Genomic DNA, 12,018 nt, shown 5'->3' on the forward strand with positions numbered 1-12,018 from the left:
CAATATATTCAACACTTGTGTCATTTTTCTCTACATGACGCACAACCCACCCAGTCTTCCCCGAAACGGAAATGGTCTAAGCAGAAAACACTCTTCAGTTTCGGCCTTGTGACAGGTAGCAGCAATCGGCGACAAGCTGGTATGTCTTCAAACCCCAAACATTTGAATTGGTTACAAATTAGACCTATAGAGCAACGCGCCGACGCGTCACACATCACGTCACACAGCAACGACACGCCCCTGCTGCAGTGAAAACACTGCCTTGTAGATGCCGTCTGCCATAGTACCCCCGCGATAAGCAATCATATTTGCCCACCTGTTTTCTTTCAATTGGTACTTCATTCATGGATTGTGTTCGAATATCATGTAGGGAACTTGTTTATCTGTATATTCTAGTTACATCAAGAAATAAATTACCTCCAACCTGCGTGAAACGGTTCTCCGAACATGTAAACATTCACCGGTGAACCTGTGGGTTCCCCAGTCTGCAGCGATACCAATCACGATTTAGTTGAGGGAAGCCAAACATGTTTACATCAAGTGATTCCGAATGTTTGCAAATATACTGGATACTTCCCTAAAATATTTCACTGTGGGATTTGATCATTTGAGCGTGGACGTGTATTTTGATCAGGCGAATGAGAACCACGTTTCCCGCCAAGAAATACAATCGCTAACGTACGCAGCTTTGCATTGAGATTGGCACAATACATGGAACAGTTTCGTGACACGGGTAGGGCATAATTTGTTTGAAACACGAAGTAGAAAACCTTTTGGGAAGGCTAAACAGCATGTGAGTGTTCCAGAGGGAATTCTCCTTATGATTCAGGGAATTCAAATCCCCAAACCCAAGTCAACGCAGTGTTTTTCCTTGTGAAATGTGTGGGTGGAGAATGTAAACAAACGCGAGTAATACGAATGTACCGTGCACTGTACGACAGCCCAGTTGCTTTCACCGGCGAACTCAGTGGGATGCGCTTAACCTGAAAAGTTCCTGGATGACCGCCTCGGTCTATATGCAATTACAACATAACTAACGCTCCCTTTGAAACGATGATGATGAAAGTTAATGTATAGGGACTATGATAGGAACATCTATTCATCTTTAGCCTACGGCAGCACGATTTCAATGCAAAATAATTAATCTGTCTCATAGTTTGCCTCTTTTTACCTTCGCAGCACGAACACCACAGACAACACCCTCTTCTGTGATGTCATCGCCACCGAAAGCATCAGTAGCATCCACGGGGATGTCATCGCCACCAGCACCACCAGTAGCATCCACAGGGATGTCGTCGCCATCAGCACCACCAGTAGCATCCACGGGGATGTCGTCGCCATCAGCACAACCAGTAGCATCCACGGGGATGTCGTCGCCATCAGCACAACCAGTAGCATCCACGGTGATGTCATCGCCACCAGCACAATCATTTACTGCATCATCTGCACCCACACCATCGAGATCGTCATCTACGAGATCATCAGCTACGACGTCTTCGTCTACGACGTCCATGAGCTCTGCGACATCTCCGACCGCTACTCCTGAAGTAGGAGATATTCCGCACCAACCACCTGACTTCGTTTTTCCAAAACGTAGTTTCGGAAAGAAGAGCAACGCACCTCAATACTCATTTCAACCATCATGGTTCCGAACTTATAAATGGCTTCACTATGACGAAAGTCGAGATATGGCCTTCTGTCACACCTGCATCCAAGCCCATAATAGGAAGATACGCTTGATATCTGGAGGAAATGTGGATTTGGCATTCATCTCTACCGGCTTCAGGAACTGGAAAGACGCAACCAGGCGATTCAGAGCTCACCAAGAGACGACTCACAAAGATGCAGTAATGATGTCAGTGACACTGCCCAAAACGACTACAGATGTTGGAGAGTCCCTCTCTAGTCAACTGGTCAAAGAAAAAAAGGAGCGTCGGGAGATATTTTTGAAGATAATTTCCAACATTCGATTTCTTGCCCGGCAAGGCCTAGCTCTCACAGGTGACGGCGATGAGTCTGACTCAAATTTTATAAGACTCTTCAAGTTACGAGGAGAAGACGACTCACGAATGGAGCAATGGCTTGAGAGAAAAACAGACAAGTATGTCTCCGCCGAGATACAGAATGAAGTTTTGCAACTTCTGGCATTGAGGGTAAGATTACATTAGTAGTAAGTGGAGCATCCATAGGCTTGAACCAATCAGCGTCACGTATTTTTATGACGTCATAACTCATGAATGTGTAATGAGGTGGCTGAGTCATTATGGGCCACAGCCAATCAGCGTCGAGTATTTCGATGACGTCATGACCCATGTGACCTCATCCTAATTAACTACGGTCATTGGTTACACCCATTCTCATTAAATATTCTTGACGTCATCGATATACTCGACGTTGATTGGCTGTGACCCATAATGACTCCACACAGTGGCGTAACCAGTGGGGGCCGGGGGGAAGACTGCCCCTCCCGAAGAGCTACAACGGGAAGGGGAAGGCAAAAAATCGGGGAGGGAAGGAAGAAAGCGGAAACGGGAACGCAGAAGAAAGAACACTGAAGGTGCAGAAAAGCGGGCGGGCGAAGAGGGAACTGGGAGATAATCGGGAAATAGACGCACAATGTGTGCTTGAAAAGGTCCTCAGTTTTCTGGAGAGGGTAAATACGGTCTTCGATAGGACAGGCCACCCCATCGACGGAAGATTTTCGGGAAGTTTTGGGGATGTTGCCCTCCCCCGGACCGTGAGGTCTTGTTACGCCACTGACTCCACGTGAAATGATTTATCGAATTCCATCGTGTCTTTTTGAAATAAGTCATATTAGTATAAACGGCGACTGCATTCTATGAAAACACAAATACCCTATGTCACCATTGAAGTGTCATGAACTGTCACAAGGTGGTAATGAATCGGCTAGCTGCTTATTCGAAAATGCTGACCGAGTCACAAGTATCCACAAAAAGATGCGAATTAGAGGCCTACTGAAATAATAGCGATAGGCAAACAAAAACCAGTTAACCGGTGTCATCCCTCCTTACAACGATATACCTCACAATTAATAACCAACATAGGCTTAGGGGCCATTCATTTGGGCCCGGCCTGTTGGCATGAGCTTGTAGCTGCCCGGAAGTTCTGAGGACCCTTTTCTTGCGTTTCATCTTGTCATCGAATTACCTCGAGGGGGAAGAATTACTGTGTAACGGTAGATAAAATGTGTATATTCCAGCTACTTCGCAATTAATTTCAGCGCCCCCTTTCCTTCCGAACTATGTCATGGTGGTCTGCCCGATTTATTTGAGCAGCCACACGAAATTTCATAGCATACTGCCCGGTTTTGCACAACACACTGCGCGAATTTTTGTATGAAAGTGCACGAATTGTTACGAAAATTTCGGTTTGGGTGCTCCAGCCCACTTCCCCCGCCTCCTACGCCTATGATAACCAATTGAAATCACAAAATACTATGTGCTTTCTTGTGTTCTTTCATAGGTCCTGCGAGAAGTTGTATCCAAAGTGCAGTCTTCTGATTTCTACACTCTAATGGTGGACGAAACACCTGACGTGTCAAACTTGGAGCAAGTTGTTATCTGTTTGCGCTGGGTTGACGGCGCATTTGAGGTTCACGAGGAATTCATAGGCCTATATACCACTGCGACGACAACAGCTGATCAGCTTCTTCTCATAATAAAAGACGCTCTGCTCAGGATGAACCTGTCATTGTCAAAAGTGCGTGGCCAATGTTACGATGGTGCGGCTGCAATGTCAGGTGTACATTCAGGGGTTGCGACTAAATTGATGATAGAGGAACTCACTGCTACGGCCACGCCCTCAATCTCGCGTGCTCAGACACTATAAAGAATATCGCACTAATGAGAGATGCGCTGGATAATACAAAAGAAATTACCAAACTTATAAAGAATTCGCCGAGACGTGGCAGCAAATTTGAAGAAGTCAAATCAAATCTTGCGGAAGCTGCACCAATCGGCATACGTACCATGTGCCCAACGAGATGGACAGTTAAGGCGGATGCTTTGGAAAGTATCATAGACAACTACGATACGCTCCAAAAGGTTTTCGAGGAGTGTTTAGCTATTGAAAAAGATGCAAACACAAAGGGGCGCTTAAGAGGGATCCTGTCATACATGAAGAGTTTCGATTACTTCTTCGGAGCCAAGTTGGGTCACCTCCTTCTGAGTCACAGTGACAATCTCAGCAGAACTCTCCAGAAAAAAGATATATCTGCGGCGGAGGGTCAAGAATGTGCCAGTAAAACTGTCCTTGCCAAAAAGCGTGACCAATTCCAGTCGTTTTGGACCAATGTCACGTCGGAAGCCTTAAAATTAGCCGTAGATGAGCCTGAACAAAAACGGCAGAGGAAAGTGCCAGCCAGATTAGTTTCTGGTTCGGCCGCGGATATCATGCCTCCAGAATCAGTGGAGGACTACTTCAGGCGAATATACCTGGAGGCAGTTGACACCATTTGTCAACTGCATCCGCGATAGATTTGATCAGGAGGGTTACAAAATCTACTCAAAACTACAGCAGCTGCTTCTCAAAACGTGTAACCAACAACATGTTGACGAAGAACTGTTAAAATTCGTATGTGACTTTTACGGCGAGGATCTCCGTAAGGGCGAGCTCAGAGTCCAACTAGAAACCCTTGGGGAAACCATGGAAGCTACGGCCAAACAATCAGTGTGGACTTTGCCAGAGGTTGTTGACCACATGCGAGGGTTGAGTTTCGGTAATCGTGAGCTCCTCTCACAAGTGTGCACGCTTGTCAAACTAATTTTAGTGATGCCTGCGACAAATACAGTAAGTGAACGCTCATTTAGTGCTATGAAGCGTGTAAAGAGTTACTTAAGGTCTACAAAGACCCAGCAGCGACTCAACCACCTTATGATCTTACATGTACACAAAGATTATGCGGATCGATTGAATCTAGTTGATGCAGCCAACGAATTTACCAGTGCCAAAGACCATCGACGCTCGGTGTTTGGTACTTTCCATTGATTTGAGTTCGCAGTAGAACGCTGCACACTAACCGATAGCCGGTGCTCCTTTTAACAGCGCCCATGCCCATGCTCTTCAGTATAGTAGTCGTTGTGATACCGGGAGCTTATAGGAGCATTAATTCCAGGAAGAAAGAGGGCTAAATTATACGAAAAATGCTCACATTTGCTGACCCTACAACTCTAATCCTCAACCCTAACAAAGGATACAGTAGATCATCCTATACAACTGAATTGCTACAGGCAATCGGGTAATATCCTATATTCTGCGCCCCAACTGCAGAAAGAACAATGCTTGGAATTTGGAAATTGGAAAAAGTACTGCAGTATGGAGAGGATTCCACCCAGGTGTTGGTTGTCACCAACGCCGTAACGAAATAATCATTGTTAACGTTTATTGCATAATTTCAAAAGCCTCACAGAGACTAACCGCACTCGGCGAAATCTTTGCTCACCCACAAAACATTTTTGAAGCCCTAACCTCAAAGGAAGGTAGACTAATTGAGGAATCATTTTAGATAATCGTAACACTCATAAGAACTAGCAAGATTATCAAATTCGGATAAACTGTAACTATTACAGTACAGGCAGTTGTGAACCTTTCATTTATTTTTACTGGCGTAACGACGGTGCGGCCGTCCCGCCACTAAGTTGGAAAAGACCTCCAGCCCGTCGGAATTTCTAACATTCATACCCCTACTATAAGACCCTAGCTAGTAGCTATACCGCCCTGCATACACTTTGTAAGTTGAAAGTGCTATATGCTCTTCCGGTGCAGCTGTGAAGGACATGGGCGCGAGAAGGTAGAACATCCATGACTAAAGATGGGATTCTTCAGTTCATGTAGTTATAAATGAAAAAATACTGAGTTCGCAGGAGGAAAGTGTACAACATCGTGGCCAAATTTTGCCCCGCAAGTGCCATTTCCAGCCATCTGGGCGGTTAGAAGATTCAAAAATTTTCTTGTACGCTCCGCGCCAACCGATGGTGGCGCTCCGCTTAGATAGTAAATCGAACCGGTGAACAAAAATACCGTACCACTTTCAAATACCTTCCGACGGGCCTGTGCTCTAGTACTACTTAGGTTACAATAATACTACCAAACTAGAGCACCAATGGTGCAGAAGTTGTTGCAAGGCACACATCATTTTTGTAGGGCCCAAACAACGTTAGGGCCCCAACAAAAATTCCAAGCCCACACGATTTTAGGCGCACAAAATTGAGAAAAAAATTGTTTTCAGAGCCCACAACATTTTGGGCACACAAGGCCCAAAATTTAAGCATGACAGAAATTTTGGGGCATCCAAAAATGAGGGCCCTTCATTACAATTCAAATATGTTTCAACACTTGTTTAGCCAACAAAATTTAAATAAATACACTGAAGGAAATTGAATATACACCAATTGACCGTGCTTTTTACGTGACCCGCCATGCGGGATACAAAACGTCACGGCCAAACGCCACTACCGAACCATCCGATTCTGACAAACGAAATTCAGGTCAAGCGAGGCAATAAAACATACGCCCGCCGACCTGCAGAGACAAAACGCCCAACGCCCAACATTCAAAACACCAGCAGCACGCAGCGAAACGAAGAACCCCTCCCCAGCACACCACCGTCCGAAAAAGGCAGCCCCAGATAAACGGCGAAAAACGGCGAATGTCAGACTTAACCGCCTCCAGGACTGCCTGCCAACTGGCAAATTTCCCCCTAAAACCCACATCACATCTATTCCGCCAAACAGGTTTTTTCACAATAGAGCAAACAAAAATAATGCGGTGCAACACAGCAACCGAAGAAACTGGAGGGTCTACCCCATATAAAATAAAGCCCTGTCCTACCGACCATGAACGGTCCCCCGTAACACGGTCGGTCCAGGTCTGGAACCACTCCCATAAGTTTACTACAAAGCAACAATGGCAAAACACATGAGCGGTTCTCTGTAAGCTGTCACGGCCGGTCCTTGGGCACGTCCATCACCCAATCGCCAATGATATATTTTTAGCTTGGTTACCGTACCGGTCCATTTGTCATACTTGTTTATGACAAAATAGCCCCCTCTCTATTAGAGAGGGGGCTATAGCGCTTTCCAGGGCTAAATCTCTGGGAAAACGACTAAGTCCGTGTCAACACTGAGAGGTTGACAAAGTTTTCGCCCCCCAGGGAAAAACGCAACGTCTTTTCGCCCCCAAATTCATACAACATGAAGAGGGTGCATACGAAATTTATCACAACCCCCTTCATCGGGCTAATTCCCTTGTTTAATGGGGGCAATGGGCTCGTCAAGCCTGTCAACTTTGCCAATTTTACACCCGTTGACTTAGCAAGTCCGTAATCACTGAGAGATTGACAAAGTTCCCACCCCCGCGGGAAAACCTTTCTCATATCATTCTGCATTTCAATTACAGAGAGCCGCACAGCAAGTAGATGTACCTTTTGTTTGTTAAGATTTTCATTGTATATTTCTTCATTTTATCATTGCTTGTTTATCCCAACGTTTAATGTACAACTTCAGTTAGCCGATTAGTTTTGGTAATACTTTTGCGGTTGAAATTATTGTGAAAGGTGCTTTGTTTGCAATATACTCTTTAAACAATTGTTGGGGGTTTAAGTTTGTGCGATTCCAGTTTTACCATATCTTTAGTTTTAAAAGCACGTTTCATTATTTTTATGTGTTTACATTGGACTAACTTAATGCTGTTAGTGGAGATATCGAATTATTATTGATGAGATCAAGTTTTTATCTGAAAAAAGTACAACAAAGATTGTTAGCAATCTGTATATCTACTAATACGTATTAAAATATGTAAGTTTTGCATTTGCTCTTCCACATTCAGTTCAATAACTTTATCAATCTTGAATTGGGAAAAAATTGTATCTATTCCAAGTCTCACCGTCAAAGTTGTTGACAAAAAAACGTTCCAAGGGAACGAAATTCATTCGCTTGGTTTCCCATGAAAACAAATTTGAGCTGTGACATCTTTTAACAATGGCATGATCGAAGTAATTCATTTGTTAAATTTATACCGGTGACGTATGTATATTGATCGTCCCAAAACCTATGTAGGGATTGACCCACCACCCCAGCTCTTGGTTGTTTATGATAATTTTAGGATTTTTTTATTACCTTGTTGTTATATATACATTAAATGATATTACAAACTTTAACCTAACTAAAAACATTTGCTTTGCGATGATTTAGTCTGCAATAATAATTGTAAAACTTCATATGTGTGATAACAAGGAATTGTCTCGATGCAGTTCACCTTTAATCCAGCAAAAGATGTCTTATTTTGAAAGAAAGAATCGTTTCTTTAATGACGAATCTCTTCATCCACAAGGAAAGAACAGAGAAAGCTACAGAGTAGCTCTCAACTTCGAGAATATAGCGTAAACTATAAGCGGCTAAAAGGGTTGTGTATAGCCATACAGTATATAGTCTAGTCATATTTTTTCAGATTTTCAAAATGAAAGCAAAAAGCGTACATAATGATCATCTTTTCATTACTATGTTGACCCCTCTCCACCCGAGCCCCTGTGCATTTAACAACCTATTTGTCATCATAAATATACAGCGTTGCCTACAATGCTTTATGTCCCAAACAACATTGTGTTGTGGGAGTTTATCCGGATGTTGTATTGTCAACCAACATAACCTCAGAGAGAAGAGAGATGCTTAAATTTCTTTTCAACCTAATGAACCTATGACAATTGTAGTTTTATAACTTTATGGTCCAAAAAAGTTCCACCCGGCCGTAGCTATTCACTAAAATCAGAAAACGGATTAGCTTGTTAAGGGCAGCTTTATTGACTGATACAAAGATTCAATTGATATGGATGTATCGGTCAAATGAAAGGTTGTCGTTGCATTTGGTTTGTTCGCCCAGCCCAGTTACGGGCCAAGTGAAATAAACTGGATAAAAAGGGAAGGATGTATGGATGCCCTGTATGTCCATAGTTATTATATATTTGCTGTTGAATAATGTGTGCTATGGCTCCTTTTAATTTTGTGGTTTCGTTGCGCTCTATACTACCTTTCTAAATAGAAAATTTTGTTCACAGGAACCAGTAACTCGAATAGCAAATTGGTATTCTTCCTCATTAATGTTTATGGTTGTACATACAACTGAGAACCAGAATGCAAAATGCATTGAGGTTTCGATGACGTCAATGCAGTAGACCTCTGCTTGTCAGTATAACTAGATGTAGCTGTTACAATAACACTATGGCATGCTAACACAGGTCAGTCTTCTGTACTGTACGTGGTTATACACACCTTCATCATAAACAGTAGGGTTCTTGTATTTAATGTTATGAATCCACATACAAAGTATTACAAAACCAAACCAAATCTGTAATAATTTCGCACATTAAGGTTGCAGAGGAGTCCACTTATGTACAATTTACATTCGAATTTGCCCACGAAACTTAAAAAAATCAACTTGAACGAAGCTATTACAAGTCACTGGTGGTTAACCTGAGGTCAAAGGTCGCCTTAATGCAGGTCGACTATGGTATTACGATAGCGTATCTTCCAACTTTGATGTACATTTGGTTTTCAAGTTATTGCAAAAATACTAGTTTTTGACCGTTGATTGATCTTAGTTGACCTTGGATCACATGACTTTCATGTTTTGAAACGATCCCTTACCCCATTCACAACTAGTCCCAAAATATCAACCATGTCAGGCCCTGTCAATGGTAGTTTCACATTTTATTGTCAAAACAACACATTATGCCATCTAATTGACCTGTGGTGACCTTAAATCACATAACGGTTATTTTAGAAAACGCGCACAACCTTATTCACAACTTTTCCCAATATATCAGCCATGTCAGTCTTTGTGAGTAGATGTTGCTGCAAAACGTAGTCTAATTTGGCTTGTTTTTACACATAAGCAACGTTGAATGTTCTTGGATGGCCTAACGGTTTTTATCAAAAATTGTTTCTTTTGATAATGTGCACTCTGTCCTAAAATCCGAACCTTGATGGACATTTGGTTTTCATGTTATTGCCAAAATACTACTTTTTGACCCCTAATCGACCTTTGTTGATCTTGGATGACATGGCTCTTAGTTTGGAAACGATCCTTTACCCCATTCACCACTAGTCCACACTTTCATAGACACCGATGGAAAGTGTCCATGATATCTAGTAAGAAAGATATTGTTTAAAATCGTTTTTCTCTTGTGCTGTAAATGTTTGTCTAAGTTACGTGTGCTCGCGTCCTGAGGTCGTTGGCTTATAATTTGTAGCCTTTGCCACGACGACGGTTTTATAGTCTGATTACAGTGAGTTGGTGGACGCCAATGCGGGTCAGGCATGTGATATCAATTAACGCTTGTGGTGTGGTCCAATTATGCATGGTGTCCATTTATCTGTGGTGTGGTGATTGTTGGCTTCAGGGTTCATTTGTTTTTTGGTTTTTTTTTTTTTTTTATAGCTGGTTCACATAGTTCTGCTTTGCGAAGTCGGCCTCCAGCAGGTTTTGTAACGTCATCTCGTAGTTTATTGGCTTTATGTGTTTTTATTCTCTACTTCTGCGTGTTTCGGAGCAAAAGAAATCCCAGTCATGTTCTATATTGCTTTTTTTGGGCATATATCCGGCAGTTTCTTTGGTCTTTGATACTTTTGCTTTTTTTTTGGGGGGGGGAGGGGTTGGGAGGGATGATGTTTTATTTTTTATTAACATCCTACACTCTAAGAAAAAAGGGTTCTAGAGGGGGTTCTCGAAATGAAGAATGGTTCTCGTCAGAACCATGTGCCCTTGAAGAACCCATAAAGGTTCTTGATTCGTTTCTACTTGGTTCCATACCCACACAGAAAAGGTTCTGGGTACAAGATGGTTCCACAAAGAACCCCTAACTGCACGAATAGGGGTTCTAATCGTACTTATCACAAGTGTGTACATGATCTATGAATAAACAAGTTCGGCAATTTTCATCGGGAAATGTAATTGTAAGGGAATAATAAAGTGTATAGAAGTGTTAATAATCTCATTTTCTCACTTTACCATGGAATTTTTTTTGACTTGTGAACAAAATCGTTTATTTGAATACAACGCATTGAGTGGAATTTGCGTAATAATTTTAACCACTTTTCGCGGGCTCCAAAGTTCCGTCTGACCAAACGTACATATTACATGTAATTGTATAGTGAGTGCACCGAAGTTCGCCGCCTTTACGTACATAATATGCACTGTGTATGTTACCTACGTGCTACCTACGTACATCATTATATGTATATTGCGTGCAGTTCTTGTGTCACGTACCGTCGATCATGTTCGAGTAGAAGTTGAAGCCCCGGTGCGGTGAGTTTCAGTTTTAATTTAGAAACATGTAGACCGAAATTTAAATTCAACTCCAGCGCAGACCTGCTAATAAGTTATCGGGTCGACCCTTGGTGAATACCAAACGATTCCTTCATCGACATAAATGTCCATTGAGCAAACAATATTCGGATTAGGCTAGCCTAACGTATACTAGGCCTACTTTATAATTGTATGGGCATAGCCTAACGTTAGGCCCATTCTATAGTCAACAGAATTCTGTAGGGCTATAGGCCTAGCCTAGGCCATATTTGTAGGAAGACCGGACATTTAATTAATTAATCACGATAACATTATAATAGTCTCAAAGAGCGCTACAACCTTACTGCCTCTGCCACAGCTCAACTGGGTTTCAGCCACATACGATGGAGTAGGCCTAGGCTAGCCTATACTATAGCATGGGAATTGGGATGCCTGTATAGTGCGCACCTAGGCCTAGGCCCCCCTAAGCTTTTTCAGCACAAATTTCTTCAAAATCCCTTAAAAAAATTCAGATGATGTCTGTACCGAACCTTTAGCATCTGATACACAAACCCACAATCCTGATATGACAGTTCTGTCCAACTTCCAAGTTAACGTTTGCTAAAAAGACCCGTTTACTGTTCTTAATGGAACAAGCGGTTGTGAACAGGCACACAGTACCTAGGCTATACCTACACTACAGTATTGATACGGTAATAA

General features: G+C 42.5%; 1 protein-coding gene across 1 annotated transcript; it reads left to right on the forward strand.

The window, feature by feature from the left end:
- The first annotated feature begins 1,511 nt into the window (after window positions 1–1,511).
- LOC139954697 (zinc finger MYM-type protein 1-like) lies at window positions 1,512–3,849 on the forward strand. Its single transcript, XM_071954617.1, has 2 exons — window positions 1,512–2,153; window positions 3,484–3,849. Exons 1-2 carry the CDS (start codon window positions 1,512–1,514, stop codon window positions 3,847–3,849), a joined length of 1,008 nt encoding a protein of 335 aa, XP_071810718.1.
- Window positions 3,850–12,018: the final 8,169 nt, after the last annotated feature.

Source organism: Apostichopus japonicus, chromosome 17, assembly GCF_037975245.1.
Source record: "Apostichopus japonicus isolate 1M-3 chromosome 17, ASM3797524v1, whole genome shotgun sequence".
In the NCBI taxonomy this organism is placed as follows: Eukaryota; Metazoa; Echinodermata; class Holothuroidea; order Aspidochirotida; family Stichopodidae; genus Apostichopus; species Apostichopus japonicus.